The following is an 18,961-nucleotide window of genomic DNA, read 5'->3' as shown; positions in this document are numbered from 1 at the left end:
TTTTCCTTACTGCCAAGTCTCTACTATTTAAACTGTATTATAATTGCTGGTTTATTCCTCTCCCCCACTAAAATGAATTCATCAATTGGTCCTTTTAAGAACTGAATACTCAGTACATGGTAGGTTCTCAATAAATGCTGAATAAACTATTCTGAAATATAGTCATGAATAATTATTACAGCTATATATTTAAACTAGCTATATATTTAAACAAACAATTTCTAATAGCTGTGTCTCTAAAGTAATTAAAAAATTTACCTGATCTTATTTATAATTTAACAGAACTTTGTAAGACTTCATAAAAAAGAATTCCAAAATACCCTAGGAATTCACTTAATTCCCCCAAATCTAAAGGTATTTGTTAAATATATTAAAAACAAAGCCTTTTAAACTTTGTTTTAAACGGAGACACTTTAATTTCACTGATCACAGTGTTACACAAATAAAAGCACTAATTTCTTCTCCCATAGCTGAGGTAAAGAGGAAATAAGGCAAAAGAGTGTGAACATTGTTCAGATGGCCAAGGTTTTCATGTTGACTTCTATTTTCTAACTATATGACCTTGGATAACATCATACACATCCAAAGCCTGTTTCTTCAAAGCATAAAAGAGATAAAATTGCTTACCTACCCCCTGATTATTTCAAATATTCAGATGTGAATTTGAAAGCATTTCTACTAAACAAATCTGAACTACTGTGTTATTAGCATCTATCCCAATATCTGTGAAAGATTTTACAGGTACAAATTTAAAGCTTCATGGGCTAATTCCACCTCCTAAATCTACCTAATACTTCTCTCCAATGGCTGAAAATTCATAAATAAAATTAAGTTCCAGGATCACCAGAGCACAAGTCTCATTCAACTGTCCTCAATATTCTTATGTGGTGAAAGTATTTAAAATCTAATTTAATAATGTGATGTTATTTTAAAATGGTTATTTTATAAAATTCGAAGTAAATCTCAAGGTAAGTTGTTGGTACAGTCATTTAAATTTTGGCTCCATTTTTAAAAATTGGAGGACAAAAATCAGCAGGGAATAATATTTCAAGATTTCTTCTTTTATTAACTATTCAGACTGGGTTAACATATAAACTTGATCCAATATAGACTCATGGGAAAGTTAAATAGTCACCCTTACAAAACCAGGACATTTCCCCCCCCAATTTCTGGCTTATTTCTCAGATATGCTTGCTAGTCTATCAATCAGAAAATTTGCTGCATTTCTCTAAACTAAAAAATGGATAGATCATGTAAACTCTGCTCTCAGCAATATCTTTCCTTGTTAAGTAGAGACTTATGGGGAATATGGACTAGACTGGTTTAGTCTCTTCTACAATATTTATAAAAATAGGATTCCTTAACCTTCAAAGGGAAAAATTCCTTAAAAAAAAAAAGAAAAAGAAAATCTACTACAAAAGTCAGCACTTCGGTACCTGATTGTGGTAACAAGGCCAAAATCCAAGACGAAGCCCTTTATTGCACATCGTGTTCCAACGTCTTGGGCAGCCCCATCTTGCGACCTCTCCAGATTGGCTGTTCCTGCTCTCTCTACTGCAGAGAGAACTTCAATTAGAGAAATTCTGAGGCTCATAAATCTAAACTGGATACTCCCCTCATTGGAGGCAAGGATGTTGAAACTTACTAAAAAGATTCATGTTAGAGGAGGATTCAGATAAATGTAAGTGGCTTGAAACCACTATAATGTAAGCAGCTGAGAGTCTTATTATACAACAGTTTATTTACCTTAAAAAAAATAACAAAAAAAAAACTTATGGGAAAAGAATGGCAGCAAATTACTAGATAACCTGAAAAAACAGGCTATATAATCATGAATCTCTAAAAAGTGAAATAGGCTCCACTAAACTTAAATTTACAGTATAAGCAGTATAAATTTACAGCTGACCATTCATATTCATAATCCTTAAGAAGAAAGCAAGCAAGAAAAAAACTAGGATACATTATTAACTTCTTAATGCCCTAAAATAACTTCATTGAAAAAAATGTTTGGTTAAAAACTGGTTAGGAAGGCAATGTTTCCCTGCTGACTTAAGCCTAGCTGCCTAAGCAAGGCTTTAAAAAATGTCTTCACCTACTAGAGTGCATAGGCAGAAGGAGCAGAGACTATGGCGGTCTCCCTAGTGACACTCGCAAGTCACATAAATGGGGTATATTTCTGGGATAGACTGCCAACAAGTTACTGAAAGAAGAGAAACAAACCTAGCTAAAACCTGGCCAATAAATAGACCAATACCCTCACATGTTCTATTATTATGACACAAAAGTCTTAACTAAAGTTACCTCAAGGCTATCAGATCTAAAGCATATCCATCACACTAACATTACCTGATCGGTAAAAGACTGAATTAGTTTTCAAGTTGGGTTTCCATAAAGATTTGTAATGAAGCATAATATGTATAAAGCATTTCTTCAAGCAAATAAAAGCTCCACCCCAAAGACCTCAGTAATTAAGACTTTACAATTGGAGAAACAATTTGAAGTATCATTATCACTGTGTATTTTTATCAAAGTGTGGTGATATGAGCTATGCAACAGAATGAAGATAACACTGTTGAGATACTATATTTACTAAATTACTTAACAATAATTTTACCTTACCTGAGTGTGAAAATTTGAAATGGTTGTTGTTTCAATATCTTTCTTGCCCAGAATTTCCATTTTCACTGGAGTGTTGGGGAAATTAAAAGCAAAGTAATCCAAGAAGTCTGGGAGATAAGCAGCCGCTCCATGCACTATTGCTAAAGCATAGTAAGCAGCATTTTTCTCATTTTCACTGAATGTCAAAGCAAGAAACTCCTCAGAAAATCTCTCCATCTCCATTGGAGACAAAAATGAGAGTTCATCCATGTAAGCATGAAGGACCAGAGCACCACCATTGGACTGGTGTTCCTCATGAATAAAGTTGCTAAATTTAGTACCTGTTTTTAAGAAATTTCTACGAATAGAATGTTCCTGGTGAGTCATAAAAGGTGTTTGTACTCCCTGGGGTACCCGATATTCTTGCATGCCCAAATTTAATCGGCACAGCTGTTCATCTTTCAGATACCTGAAGGACTCCTTATTAACTCCTGACGTGCTATTTATTTGTCCTTGGGTGAGAATTTCCTTATTGATGCGGGTCAGGCCAGCACAGACGGTTTGTACTTCCTTATTGTACATTTTAAGGCGTCTTCCTCGCATGTCTTCTCGGTGTTTCTTTTTCTTTTTCTTCTTTATTTTCTTCAAGACAAAATCATCAGCTCTCTGGGTTTTACCATTTTCATCTGGTGTTTCTGGCCACAATAATTAAAAAGAAGTTAGTTGCTAGGACTAATGTCAACATAACAAGTTTCTTAAGGTACTAGATCTCAATCAAATAGTCTCCTCTCAATTCTCAGAATTTGCTATTGCGACTTACACCTTAAAAAAACAAATGAAACTAAGATTTAAAATATAATAATATGCTGGGTCAAAGATTATGTTAAAAAAAAAGCAGATAACGAAGGGCTAGATGTGTGGCTCAGTGATAGAGCATATGCTTAGCATGCACCAGTACACATTCAGTACCTTGCACCACCACCACACACACACACACACACACACACACACACACACACACACACACAAAGCAGATCATGGCAAGGGGTAACATATAATTTGACTTACAATCAAAACTAAAGGAAATATCCAAGTAATTTCAAATCTGACATGCTACATAAAATATTTGCTCAGTAACCTTTGTAAAATCTAAATTGAAGCTTGTCATATTTGCTGTCAGTCTGTAAATATCTATAGGCTAATCAAACAACAGTGAATTAAGCTGTAAGACAAAATGACAAAATCTTGCCTATGAAACTATCATAGTTTTTTGGTACATGGGTTTTTTGTTTGTTTGTTCATTTGTTTGAGGGAGGTGTTTCTTAGTAGCAGGATTCATTCTCAAGTATTGTTGTTAGAATGATAAACTATATATTACTTCAATGGAGGGCAATTTGGTGATATACATCAAAAGTCCTGAAAATATTTACAATCCACAGACCCAGGAACTCCACTTCCAAGTCAAAATTACTTAAGAAAATAATTGAAGATCTATAAGGATATCAATGACAGTATTATTTAAAACAACAAAAACCTAATCTAAATGCCCAATAATCAGAGACTGATTAAACCTTGGTAGTTATACATTATAAAATATTACCTGGCCATTATACACCATAGATGAAAAGACTGACATACAAATTACAAGGTTACAAAATGCTTACAATGTTACTCTTCTAGAAAGCCTACTTTAATAACTCCTACCTACCTAAGGGCATATGTAGCAATAGCTATTCCTTCTCCCTGCTTCTGTAGCACTGTACTCCTACCACAGCACTTACCATACTCCATGTTATCACATATTTAATTTTTCACCTCTTCTCTAGACTGTAAGCAATCTAAGCTGAGTGATATATATCTTACTTTCTTTCCAAAGCACTAGGGTATATTCTGATCCCATTTTTATATTAGACATTCATTCATTTGAACATTAAGTAACTACCATTTGCCAGGTATACATCTAAGCACTAAGGATATGATGGATGAGATAGACACAATCCCTACTCTTTCTGTTTTGTTTGGTTTGGTACCAGGGATTGAACCCAGAGGCGCTTTGCCACTGAGCCACGTCCCCAGTCCTTTTTTCATTATTTTATTTTGAAACAGGGTCTCCCGACATTCCTTAGGGCCCACTAAGTTGCTGAGGCTGGCTTTGAATTTTTGATCCTCCTGCCTCTGCCTCCCAAGTCACTGGGATTACAGGAATGAGCTACATGCCCAGCCTTACTCTCTTAAATATTATAATCTGGTTGAACAAGGAAAAGAAAGTACCAGGTAGTAATAAAAAACAAGTAGGCTTTTCTAGATGCTGGGAAAACTCTTCTGAAGAGGTGACATTTAGACTGAGTCCTAAATAATATGATAAAATGAGCATATGAAGATTTAGGAGGAAATATCCTAGAGAGAAACAAAGGACTTAAAGAAAGGAAAAAAGTCTCCTTGATTTCTATATGTAATATACAATGTACATATATATACATATATATATGTACTATATATATATATATATATATATATATATATATATATCTGGAGAAGTATATACTAAGGTATTAACAGTAGGGTGGTATTAATGGCATGAGTGGTAGGAATATAAATGTATAGCTTTGTTCTGTTTTCTAATTTTCTATAATAAGCATATTACTATATAATTTGAAAACTTAATTTTAATTTCTGAAGGTTTATCATAGATTGACATATCCAAAAGAGAAAGGCATCTTTGATTTACTAGTTAGAAAATACACCTAGCAAGAAATCTAGGTGCACAATCTTTAAGCTTGGTCTAACATTTACTGTATAGTATTTATCTACCAAACAATAGTATTTCTAACATAATTCAAGTAATTCAGTGTTAACAAACATATTCCAACTAATCCTATTCTTAGATCTGGGAAGAACAAGTTCAAATAATTTTAAGTAAAGAATTTACTTGGGGGTCTGGGGTTATAGCTCAGTGGTAGAGCACTTGCCTAGCACAGGTGAGGCACTGGGTTCAATCCTCAGTACCACATAAAAATAAATAAATAAAATAAAGGTATTGTGTCCATCTACAACTAAAAATATATAAAAAAAAAAAAAAAAAAAAAGGAATTTACTTGGGGGTTGAGGCTCAGTGATAGAGTGCTTGCCTAGCATGTGTGAGGCCCTGGTTTTGACTCTCAGCACTACACATAAACAAATAAATAAAATAAAGGTCCATCAACAGCAATAAAAAAAAAAATTAACAAAAAAAGAATAATTTACTTGGTGCAATAAATACATGACACTTGCAAGAATCGACATAAAATCAGTCCAAATCACCAGATAGTACAATAGTTATAAAACCTATAACATTTAAACCTATTTTAGGGCTGGGGTTGTAGCTCAGTGGTAGAGCACTTTCCTAGCATGTGTGGGGCACTGGGTTCAATCCTCAGTGCTACATAAAAATAAATAAATAAAATAAAGATATTGTGTCTACCTACAACTGAAATATTTCTAAAAATTTAAACCTATTTTAAAGTTCAAGTCAAAAATTTTAAGCTGTATAGATAGCAAATAAATTTCACTGTCTAATATTTGCTTTTAAGAACAACAAAAAGAAAACCCTACAGAAGGATTATAGCTCAGTAGTGGAGTTCCTTGCATTCACAAGGTCCTGGGTTTGATCCCCAACCCTGCAAAGAACAACAACAACAAAAAAAAAACTTCATTTGCAAACATCACTTGATCATACACATAATCAGGTTGCTTAAAATGGTAAGAAAATGCAGTCAATTTTTTATCCTATACAATATTAAATCCTTGATTAGTTAAAACTCAGCAAGTCATTTATATTTCTTACCAAATAAAATTAATCTAAATACTTTTCCTGATACTAAATCAGTAATTTAGGCAATTCTTCCAAGCATCTAAATGCCATTAAATATAAAGGTTAGACCAATTTAAAAATAGTCACCTAATTACCTTCCACTAAGTGTTTTAGCAATTCCACAGGAAAAGAAAATATCTCTGAATAGATCTTGTTGTTTTAAGCTTCAGAAGAGGTATTTGGTATGCAGAAGATGAACTGTGACCTAGATCTGCCACTGAAATTAACACCAAGAAGGAATGGTCTTGAATGTAACATGTTATCTAGATTACTATCATCTTACCTTATGGTATTTCTAACATGGTTAAATCTCTTTGGGTTTTATTCCAAAATTTAGTTACATGAAAACCATTCAATTAATCCAATATGGCCCATCTCCAGGAAAGAGAGAGAGGGAAAAAACAAAACAAAACTGTATAAGGAAATTAAAAAGGCCTTAAACTGAACATAATTTCATATACCAACATGATTAAAAAGTTTAAATATGAAATAAATTCCAATCTATCTTCCCACAAATCCTGTTTTTCAAATGTTTCCTCTTTTCTAAGGGTGATACAGAAAACTTCCCTTTTTTTTTAAATGGAAAAATTTGAGACTACTTATTCCATGCTTGTTGATAAATTTCCATGAACAAACAAAATTTATTCTCAAGTTATTGTGGGGGCAATTAATTGTGAATGGCAAGTATCCACAAGTTGTTGGAAGTTCTTATGGAAAGTTGGCCATTATTGCTTGAGAGAGATACCAAATGCCTTTCCATGAATTAAAAACATTTAAAAGTCGAATGTCTAGGGGCTTCACAATCTTTCCACTTCTGGTAGAGTGTTTTAGTTTTCCAATAGAGAATGTATTCAGGAAGTCAGATTTTGAGTATTTTCCCATAGCGTGAAAGCTAAATTTGTTTCATCAATTTTGTTATTGTTGTTTTTAATATTTTTTTAGTTGTCAATGGACCTTTATTTTATTTACATGTGGTACTGAGAATGAGAATGGAACCCAGTGCCTCCACATGCTAGGCAAACACTCTACCACTGAGCCACGATCCCAGCCCAGTTGTTGTTTTGAAGTGCTGGGGGATGAAACCCAGGGCCTTGTGCATGTTAGGCAAGCACTTTACGGCTGAGCTACATCCACAGACCTGATGTCAGTTCCTTACAGACAAGAAGCTGAGCTACACTGCACCTATATTAAGGAAAGCTTTCACGCATCTAACTGTAAGACTCAATATAAAAAGTATGTAATTCTACAAAGGAAAATACAAACATTGGTTTAAGAAATAAATTGCTGCTGTCTTTAAAAACATCATTATAAGTAAGATTAATACATGACACTATCAGTAATACCTTCACATATGCTGTTATCAATTATTAAGCAGCACAATTTATTTAATATAACACTATAGAATGGTTTTCATTAATGCAAAAATTAGCTTTCCAATATTACAAAACTTAAACACCATTCATAACATTCATACACTTGAATTATACGTTAGAAAATACAGTACCTTTGATTCCTAAAAATGACTGTGTTGCAAAAACAAAACAATTGGAATTGTTTACTCTATTAATTATAATAAAGAAAAGGACTAAAGTTTTTTTCTGAAAATATATTATTTTTGGTCATCTTGAGAGTTTTTCCAGTTCTATCTAAAAACCAATAAAAAAGAAAAACAAAACCTGCTCACTTTGAAAGCCAAATTTTTGCAAATCATTTGTTATTTTTTCTCACTGCTTTACCTTACTTCCCACTCCATTCTGATGTTGAGGAGCTGGGTAGGATTAAAACACTGTTCTACTACTTCTTTAGTAGTACAATCATTTTTTCCCCTTTCATTTTACAACTCCAATTTTTTAGAGTAGTTTAAGGTTCACAGCAAAACTGAGAAGTTACAGAGATTTCCTATACATTCCTGTACATGCATAGCCTCTCCCAACTATCAACACTCCCCACCAGAGTTACACTTTTATAACACCAGAGTTCACAGTTGACATTAGGGTTCCCTCTTGGTGTGAGTTTGGACAATGTATAATGACAGGGATTCACCATTACAGTATCATGCAGAGTAGTTTCACTGCCCTAAAAAATCTTCTGTGTTCTGCCTTTCATAACTCCCTTTACCCTCATCACCAGCAACCACTGGTCTTTTATTGTCTAATTTTGCCTTTTCCAGAATGTAATTTAACTAGAATCATAAAGTATATAGCCTTTTCAGACTGGCTTCTTTCACTTAGTAATATGCATTTCAGGTTAAGGATAATTCATTTGTTCTAATGCTCTATGGTCTTTACCACAGTTTATATATATCCATTCATCTACTAAAGGACATCTTGGTTGCTTCCAAGTTTTGGCAATTATGAATAAAGCTGCTATTGATATCCATATGCAGTTTTTTGTGTGGGCATATGTTTTGAACTCCTTTGGGTAAATACCAAGGAGTGGAACTGCAGGGTCAGATAGAAAGAGCATGTTTACTTTTGTAAGAAATTACCAAACTGTCCTCCATCGTAGCTGTACCATTTTGCATTTCCACCAATAATAAATGAGGCAGCATAACCTTTTGAGAGTTAATATCTTTGTACCTTACTTCTCATTGGTAAAATGGAGGGAAAACAATATTTTCTCATAAAATTAATTTGCAGAGTAGTGCATTTAAAGTATTTGGCATAGTCCTTAAACATAACGAATACTCACTATATGTTAACTACTGTTTTTTTTTTTTCACCCAAACAGATGAATTCTGGAGGCAGAGTGTATTATCTAGAGTGTGCTGTTTAAGATAAGAGCAGGTGCTTTACAGTTAAAACTCAGGTTAATGTCTCTGCTCTACTGCTTATTAAGATCTCTGGGAAGCTAAAAAAAATTTGTAAACCTCAATTTTCTCATCATAAAATATTATTAATACTAGTGTCTATCTCAGAGTTATTTTAAGTATTAAAGGAAAGAATGACTATGAGGCCCTCATCATAGTATCTGATGTACAGGTTCTATCATCTTGATCATCTTATTCATAATAAAAGTATTAGGTAACATTCCTCAAAATAAGTGGCAACAATTCTAGAAATTAGAGCTAGAAACTACTGGCTGATAGCACAATATGGCATACCAAAAGAGAAAAACATAAAGTAGAAGAAAGAATCTCTGCAAGAGGGTAGAAAATTATTGTTCACCAAGTGTCTGCTAGGGACCATGTATGTTATCTCATTTTAATCCTCCAACAAACCAGTGAAATGAATAAAGAAATCCTTGTTCAGAGAAGGAAAGAGTTTGAAACATGACGTTTTTAACATATTAGGTCACAAAGTTAATAGATGACAATCAAAACTCTCACTTAAATCCAAAATTCAAACTCTTCCAATACCATGCACTACAAATTTCACTCTCTCTGTTCTGCCTCCCCTTTCTACCCCTCCCTGAAACACTCCCATTGATGACCAATTAAAACATCAGGTAGGTACAACTAATGGACTTGAGGTGGATTATTACTTTACTCGACAAATATTTTACTTACTACCCATTACATAATTTTGCATGATCACAAAGATGTGTTTTCATACCTCACTTGAAGTTATTTTTGCCTCTCTGGGTGGACAGGAAGAAATGTCAGTCCCTAAAGACACTGTTAACTGTTACCTGATAAAAGAGATAATCTGCCTGTTCCTTATTATAATCCAAATAATTCTCCATCCCTATCTCCAAATCCAATCAACTGTTTCCAGATTCAAAACTCCTATCAATGTCTTTTTGACAGTGCAAAAATTTCCATTAACTTCTGGCTTAGGAACACTATCCCTGTGATAGCAGTTAGGTCACTGATCAAAGGCAAAAAAATATGAGAAAGGAACATTACTGACTTAGGAGTTCTATGTAAGAGCAATCCTGTCATTTAATGACATCAATGTACAGAGGTAGGGGATCATCTCCCCTTCCTTTCCTTTCTAAAAATATACTAAAGTATTAAAATCATAAAGGTACTACTAACCAAGAATATTTAAAAAGCATTACTCCTTTTGATTGTTCTATGCTTTTATGGGTAGTAAGAGAAAAATTAAGGTTTCAAAGGACGGGTAGCTGTCAGTTTAGTCAGACTTAAGCCTACTGCTCATAAAAAATAAATACATTTTAATATCTCTTTACTTATCAATCCCAACGTGTACAGCAGAAAGAAAAAAAGCCAACTGGACCATGAGTCAAAAAAAAAACAACAAAAAAAACTGAGTTCAATGTTCAGTTCTACCATTAACTAAAAATTGCAAGCATGTTACTTCACCTCTTTGAAAATCACTTATTTCTCTACAGGTGAAACAAGTTTACCACAGCATTTACGAGTTAAATTTTTGTTTCAACTATTTGTGAACAACTTCTAATGTCTGGGATCTTAATGATTTGTAATTATCTACCCATGAATTTGGATTGAGTGCTCTTGGGCTACTGTGCAGGATCATGTCTCTTACTCAGTTCAGGAGCTGGCAAACTTTCTTATAAGGAACCAGATAAGGCTGGGATTGTAGCTCAGTTGTAAAGTGCTTGCCCACCACGTGTGAGGCACTGGGTTCAATCCCCAGCACCACATAAAAATGAAAATAAATAAATAAAGTAAAAATCCATTGACAACTAAAAAATGTTTAAAAAAAAAAAAAAAAAAAAAAGAACCAGATAGCAGTCTTTGCAGGCCACATGGTCTCTGTATCAACTACTCTTCTCTGCTACTATAGTGCAAAAACTGCCATAGACAATAGGTATAAATGAACAGAGCATGTTCCAATAAAACTTTATTTCTGGACATTGAAATATTTCATGTCATTTTCACATTATGAGGTTTTCTGCAACCATTTAAAAAGTAAAGAAAAACTCTTCCCTCACCGGTTGTACAAAAACAGACATAGAACTCATTTTTTATAAAAGCAATTTAATGGAAGAATAATAATCTTTTCAACAAAAGATGCCAGAGCACTGAATATTGATGGAAAAAAGAACCACAACCTAAACCTTACACAAAACTAACTTCAACAGATCACAATTTAAAAGTGAAAGTTAAAATTATAAAACTTTTAGAAAAAAAAAAAAAACAGGAAAAATCCTTAGGACTTTAAACATGACACCAAAAACATTATTTATTAAAGAAAAAAATCAATAAATTGAACTTCAACAAAGTCTGAAACTTTTGCTTGTTTTACTGTGTGAAATATCTTAAGATGATAGAAAGACAGGCAACACTGGGAGAAAATACCTGCATATGATGTAGTTGACAAAGGACTTGGGCTTGTAATATACAGACTGCTCAATAAAAAATTCTCAAAATACAATAATAAAAAAATTCGATTAGAAAATGGGCAAAAGACAGAGATTTTACTGATGAGGATATATAAATGGCAAATGATGACATGAAAAGTTGATTAATATCATTATCCACCAGACCATGATGAGAAATCACCATACAACTATTGAAAGAGCTAAAAAAAAAAAAAAAGTGACAATACCAAATATTGTCAAGAATGTGGATAAACGATCTCTCACATATCATTAGTGGGACTGTAAACTGGTATACTCTAGAAAATAATATGGTAGTATGTTTGAAAAAAGAAAAAAACCTTAAAACTTACAATATGACCTAGCAATTACAATCCCCCGAGAAATGAAAATGTACGTTCATGCAAAAATCTGAACATAACTGTTTGTAGGTGTTTTATTCAAAAGAGCCAAAAACTAGAAACAATCAAAATGTCCTTCAGTTGGTAAATGGTTCAATAGGGGAAACATTTACCATCCATACTGTGGAATACTATTTAGCAAGAAAAGCAGAACACTATTGATACATATACCACCCAAATGGATCTCAGGTTATGCTGAATCTCAAGATTATTATACTGTATGATTCCATTTATATAATGTTCTCAATGACAAAATTATAAGGATGGAGAACAGATTAACGATTGTTAGGGGTTAGGGAGGGGAGACAGAGGGAGTGCCTAAAATTACAGAGGTATAGCACAAAGGGAATCTTTTTGGAGATGGAATATTTTTGTATCCTGACTACAGTGGCAGATACACTAATCTACACATGATAAAAATGCACAGCACTACACATTGTACCAATGTCAACTTCCTGATGTTGGTATTATACAATAGTTATGTAAGATGTAACCATTGGAGGAAACTGGTAAAAGGTAAGGACCTCTCTCTACTATTTTTGCAATTTCCTGTGAGTCTATAATTATCTCAAAGTAAAAAGTTAAAATACTTTCTAAAAATCTGATGATAAGCAAAAGGAAGACATAGCTTTGAAGGAACAAGTGTCTACCCACTCTCCTTATTAATCTTAGAGTTGCTTCAAGGACCAAACATTACAAATAATAAAAGTCAGTTTTGAATAGGTGCCTACCATGAGCCACACACTATTTTTAGTGCTTTCTACCCTACCCCATTTAATCCATATAACAACCTTATAAATGAAATGCCACAACTCCACTTATAGATGGGAAAACTGAGGTCAAAAAGAGGTTAAAGCAATCTGCTCATGGTCACATTGTAAGTGGTAAGAGCCAGAATGAAATTCAGATTAACTCTAGAGGCATGCTTCCTGTATACAAGGGTAACCAAAATAAACATATGGGGGGAGTACCAAACTCTGTGCACAAGTTTGAACTAAATGACATCAAACCAGTTTGTTTTATCCCTCAGTTCAAATACAGTTTTCAGCACTTTTAAAACACCAGGTATTTAGAGTACTTACAGTATAGTCTTTCCCACTCAGTCAAAAAAATAACCCATCCCTCTTCTTACATATTGGCAAACTACAGTGTTGAGAGCTGTATTATCCAATGAGGAAACGACTAGCCAAATGTGGCCAATTTTAAGATTAGAATTAAATAAAATTAAAAATTCAGTTTCTCAGACACACTAGCCATATTTCAAGTCTGCTCAAGAGTCACACATGGTTATCAAATTGAACAGTACAGATAGAGAACATTTCCATCATCTGAGAAAGTTCTATTCATTAGTACTAGATTAGAGACTTGGTTTGCTTTTTTTAAAGAGCACAGGGTATGTGCAATGTTCACAGGAGATCGACGTCATTGCAACCATAAAAGGGGGTTAGGTCAGACATCCTTGTTTAAAGTCAGGTACTGCCACTATTAATGTCAAGGCACAGGGAAAAGATAAGCAAAGGAGTGGGAAAAAAGGTATAAGAGAAAGTAAAATCAAGCAGCTTGGCAATGAAGCTAGAACTAAGATTCAGGAGTGTGGGTTCTACTGTCTATTAAGCAAATGATTGATTTTTTTTAATTTTTAAAAAATTTTTACACTTGGTACTAATTAACTGTGACTTAAGTAGATGATTCTCTTCACTGTTTTGGGTCTTGGTTTCTTATACAACACAAATTTAGAACAAATAATTGCTAAGATTCCTTCTTGCTTTGTATGGATAAACACACACATACACACAAAGGTGGGAAATAAAGATAAAAATAAAAGATCCTTGCATATTGGTGGTGGAAACTGGCACTCCTGTCAACTTACCACAAGTTCTATTCCTGAAGATGAAATCTGGATACCACAAAAGGAAGATTTAATTCTAGTCAATAAATCCTTATTGAATAATCATTTATACCTAACCACAGTATTTGGAAGTAGCACACAAAAAAACTGGTTAGCTCAGTTAAGCAAATATGTGGAAAGAATGCAAGACTTCCAAAATTTTATACTGAAAAATGGCTCAATAATATCTAATAACCAAACTGGCCCAGTAGTAAGACACACAGAAGTATCTTAAAATTTTCTTGAGGAGATACAACAAATTATATAGTCATACACAAAGTACAAACAAACGGCACAATTAAAAGCACACCTCATTTCTTCCACAAAGAACAAAAATAAATGCTACAGGTAATTAGGAAAAGGAAAACACTAATTTTGACCAACCGAATTTATCTAGAACACACACTTACTTAAATAACTCTATATTTTCTGGGTTAAATATTCCTGAGGATTATTGGAATTACACACACATTCTCAAATTGTGCTACACAGAATAAAATGCAACTGCAATTCTTCCCCCCTCCATCCATTACACACTTTCCTCTTTTCAGAGGTTTTGTTGGTCCTATTCCCTAGGATCAAAAAGGAGAGAAAATCTTTCCCCCGTCCCTATTCTAAGAATTCAAACGGCCAATAAAAAAAGTTTAAAGAATTTTTACTTCCAAAAAACAAAAACAAACAAACAAAAAAAAAAAGAAGAAGAAGAAGAAGCCATGTTTTGTTTTGTTTTTAACCTTGCAAAAATTACGGCAACCAGTGAGTTGTGTAACCTCTGTAAGAAATCAAACTCATTAAAGTCCCGAACCAGACCCGAGAATATTATGGAGCAGGGGGTAGTAAAAACCAAAGATTTCCAGGAAGGAAAACAGGGAGAAGGGATTTTTAGCGACAAGCCTTTACTTCAGAAAGGCAGTTTTTAGTTTCCCACCTATTAATCCAACGCCAAGAAACAGCGCGGCGCGGAAACCCTGCGGAATTTGAAAACAAACGTTGCGAGGCTCCGGGGGACTGCGAAGGGGGCTGGTAACTGACAGCTCGGCCTCGGAGCGAAAAGCCTCAAGTAGGTCAAACTGTGTCCACGGCCTGAAGTCCAGAGTCCACCCCAGTGGGCTCAGGGGAGAAGAGCAGCAGGAGGGAAGCAGGGATTTGGCGTCTTTCAATCCTAAAGGGGCGGGATATCGGAAACGAGGGACCTAGAGCCTCAGCTCGGGCAGTTCGCCTGCTCTCACCTCTCTTGGGGGCCTTGATCAAAGGCACCCCTCCAGTCCTTTCGCCGTTTTCCTGCTTGTCCTTGTGCTTGAGATCGCCAGGAACGCAGGAGCTGGGGTCACCATCGGCGCCGCGGTGGTGATGGTGCTTGTGCCTCTCCTTGTGGCCCTTATGCTTGGGCCCGGCCGCGCTCACCGTCAGGGGCGAGAAGGTGAAGAGGGCCGAGGTGCCTGGGGCTGGGAGTGGGGCAGCGACAGCGGGCCCGGCCGGAGCAAGCGAAGGTGGCGGCGGAGGCGGCAGGAGCAGAGGCTCAACAGGGCCCTGGACAGTTGGGGCAGCATTCGTTGGCGGCAGCGGCCCGGGATGTTGGCGGCTGCGACGGCGCCGGTGAGGGGGAGCGAGAGGGGGGTCCTGGCTCGGCCGCCCCCGCTTCTCCTGAGACCCCCCACTGCTTGCCCGGCGCTGCCGCTTTACTCCCCGCGGCGAGACCCCAGCATGGGGTTTCTCCTTTCCCTCTTTGTCCGGCTCCTCCTGCGCCGCCACCGCCCGTACTACGCGCACTGCTCCGACCTGCGCAGCCATTTCACCCACAAACACACATTTAAATGGCCCGACAGCCCCCCCGTCCGTGCATCGCGCAAGCGCCGCCCGCGCACGGCCCGCTGGGCATTGGAGTCTCTCCCCCGCCCTCCACTTGTCTGCCGTTCTTCGTGAGGAGCTGAACATGCCGGAAGCAGCAGTTCCCAGCGCTTCTCCGCAGGCCTCTCCAACCGAGCTTCTATTGTAAAGCGCCCTGGGCCGCGCAAAGCCTCGCGGGAGCGGTAGTTCCGCCGCGCCCCGCGCCGCGTCCCCGGCTCTGTGAGTGGAGGAGCCGAGAGGGAGCGTGCGCCGAGTCACGCTTCGGGCTGCGACGCAACCGTCGCCGGCCGGCGAGTTGCCGCCAACCGCCTTAACGGCCCAAACAATGTTAGTGGCTTTCAGTCTAGCGGCGCGTTCACATTATCGTTTTCCTGTCCCTTTCGTCATTTTATACGGAGTAGGTGGTCTCCATAGTGACTTTTAAAATTTTCACATTTCTTTGATAACCTTTGTGAGGTAAAAGAATCTCTGGCCTTTTACCCTTGACAAAACGATTAAATAAAGGGGAAAAGAGGAGTTAGCAATATGTAAAATTACGGCAATTTTGTTACCAAATGTAAAAGGACTGCGAGTCGGAAATGTTCGGAAGCATTTTCAGGGGCCTTGCTTTGGTTACTACTACTGGCGTACGAAGGCAGGTGCAAGACCGCCTCGCCACCAGCCGCAGCCCCGCGAATGCGGGAAAGGTAGAGTCCTGCATTTATTTTGAATGTACCCCTACAAATATGAAAAAAAAAAAAAAAAAAAAAAAACTAGGTGGAAATTAGAAAATTTTAACAAGATTTTCTTTTCAAGTTCTAAGTATTAAGTTGCATAAATTTGAGAAAAGTGTCTACCTGAGAACCCTCCAAATATCGTCGCTGTTCACCAAGGGGCGATTGTTGCTCAGAAATTCAGTTAGAAACTCATCACTTTGGCTTTTGCCTAAGATTCTTTTAATGTACGTGGTCTTTGGCAAGGACATTATTGGTTGCAGTGATGTACCCAGCAGATAAAATTACTGTAGTTTGATATCACTAATTCCTGGAAAATTTTTACTTCAGCTAAATGAATACTAATGCATTGGAGTTAGTTTAAAAACAAAAAAGTTTATTTTGTACCTATTGGGTACATTGTACTACAATACACAGGTAACAATGTATCGTTCAGCTTGCTCTATGATTAGCTTTCCCGATGAATGATATGTAATACTGTTTCTAAATGTTACAAACTTTTTTAAAATAAGAGGTGAAGTCATTAGGGAAAGTAAGAGGACTCCTTTGTAATAATAATGATCCACTAACTTATTTGCTACAAAAATTAGATTCGAAATAACACATTTTCTTAAGACAAATCCATGTTTATACCAAAATTTATTTTAAACTATACCTTTGGTTGGATATAAATTGCAAATGTTTGTATAGGACATTTTATATGAAGGTATTAACAAAAGATAGCTATTTCACTGATAACTTTTCTAGGATTGTGAATTGAGTAACTTTGGTTAAAATTTACCCCAATGTAGTAGAACATCTTGTTACTATTAAAAATTATTATCATTATTTGCACATTTTATTCTCTTAAATACAGCTTCTTTTCTTACTACTCTGGTTTCCCACAATAATTGGGAAGATGTGTGAAGTATAATCCATTTAAGTAAAAATAACTCCCGGAAAACAGTTATTGTTACAAGCAGTAATTTTGTACTGCAATTGTAAGATGATTTTTTAAAACTTTTTTTTATACTAAACTCTGACAGATAAAACTTTAATTCTTACAACCTCTTAAATTTACATTTATGCTAGGCAAGATGGTGTGTACCTATAGACACAGCACTGGAGAGTTGGGTGGGAAGATCACTTGAGTCCAGGAGTCTGAGCAACATAGCAAAACCCAAAACAGTCAGGCTTGATGGTACATGCCTGTAATCCCAGTGGCTCTGGAGGCTCAGCCTCTGGAGGCAGGAGGATCAAGAATTCAAAGCCAGACTCAGAAATTTAGTGAGGCCCTGGGCAAGTAAGCAGACTCTGTCTCTAAATAAAATATAAAAAGGTTTGGGGATGTGGCTCAGTGTTTAAGCACCCATGAGTTCAATCCCCAGTACCAAAAAATAAAATAAAAGAAAAAAGAAAAAGAAAAGAAAACCCAAGACAAACAAAAAATGTGCATTTATCTAGAAAAATAAAATAGAACAACTTCCAAAAAGAAAAACAAATCAATTTTAAAATTTCTCATATAGCATTCTCTACATAAGCTCAAATCACAAAATTTTATTTGCAGTTTCCAATCCAATGTAAGATATGAAAATACAAATTGCTGACATTTTTTTGCCTATTGCTTTTCTGTTAAAAACTACTAACACATTAGCATGTCTTCATTGTTGATATTATAAATATTGAACATTTATTTTAGCTAGTGTATTCCAGTAGTTTTATTACAGATGTAGTCTATATTATAAATTCAGTTTATTAAAGGTTCCAAGTTGATGGTGGGTTTCTTGGTCCTTTGGGCTTTGAAAAACGATTTGCAAAACCTGGAAACAAAAATAAAATTGAATGAAAATAGATTTTTTTTTATAGAGAGGTGAATATTTGGATTTTAGAATGTATTATGTGCAAGTACATGGATTATTTTCAAAGGGTGTGACAGCATCTTTGAACAATTTCATGATAGATTATAATAGCATTATAGTAACTAAAGCTTAAATGATAATAATACAATACTTTTTTAAATTTTTATTTTATTTTTGTGGTGCTAGGATTTGAACCCAGGGCCTTGTTATATGCTAGACAATCCACAATGCAATCCAAATGTTAATATTTTAAATGTGTAGGGCACATTTAATATGTAAATTTAATAATGGTAATAATTGAATGAAGAACATTGGTTATAATAGCTTTTGATAATTCAGTGCATAATATCATTTATCTAACCAATCATCACAAAACTGAGAAATTTTGATTTCACAAAACTAAACACTAGTATTAGTAATTAATCATTTTAATTTATCTTTCTTCCTCAAACTCATACCCCCTACCACCACAAAGAAGGAGGATGAGAAAAATCTTTCAAAAAATCTAACCTTTTGAGGAAGGAGAGAAAGGAAAGGGAGAGTACTAGGGAATGGAACTAATCAAACTATATTGTTAT

At 35.5% G+C, this 18,961-nt stretch overlaps 2 protein-coding genes across 3 annotated transcripts in view; both read right to left on the bottom strand.

Moving 5' to 3' along the window:
• The window catches only part of Rsbn1 (round spermatid basic protein 1), a 44,907-nt gene extending 28,988 nt beyond the window's left edge, over positions 1 to 15,919 (bottom strand). The window contains exons 1-3 of one of the 2 annotated variants that reach the window (XM_047563610.1): positions 15,214 to 15,919; positions 3,068 to 3,293; positions 1,437 to 1,554 (exon numbers count right to left, since the gene is read on the bottom strand). In XM_047563610.1, coding sequence (XP_047419566.1) covers positions 1,437 to 1,554; positions 3,068 to 3,293; positions 15,214 to 15,919 — 1,050 coding nt within the window. Of the gene's footprint in view, positions 1 to 1,436; positions 1,555 to 2,619; positions 3,294 to 15,213 lie in introns of both variants that reach the window. The other variant, XM_047563602.1, reaches the window with a different exon arrangement.
• Positions 15,920 to 17,944: 2,025 nt separating this feature from the next.
• Positions 17,945 to 18,961, bottom strand: part of Ptpn22 (protein tyrosine phosphatase non-receptor type 22) — a 55,869-nt gene continuing 54,852 nt past the window's right edge. The window contains exon 22 of the mRNA XM_047525868.1: positions 17,945 to 18,344. Coding sequence (XP_047381824.1) covers positions 18,280 to 18,344 — 65 coding nt within the window. The 3' untranslated portion in view covers positions 17,945 to 18,279. The remainder of the gene's footprint in view (positions 18,345 to 18,961) is intronic.

Source organism: Sciurus carolinensis, chromosome 1, assembly GCF_902686445.1.
Source record: "Sciurus carolinensis chromosome 1, mSciCar1.2, whole genome shotgun sequence".
Taxonomy (NCBI): Eukaryota; Metazoa; Chordata; class Mammalia; order Rodentia; family Sciuridae; genus Sciurus; species Sciurus carolinensis.
This window is presented reverse-complemented; position numbering and strand designations above follow the sequence as displayed.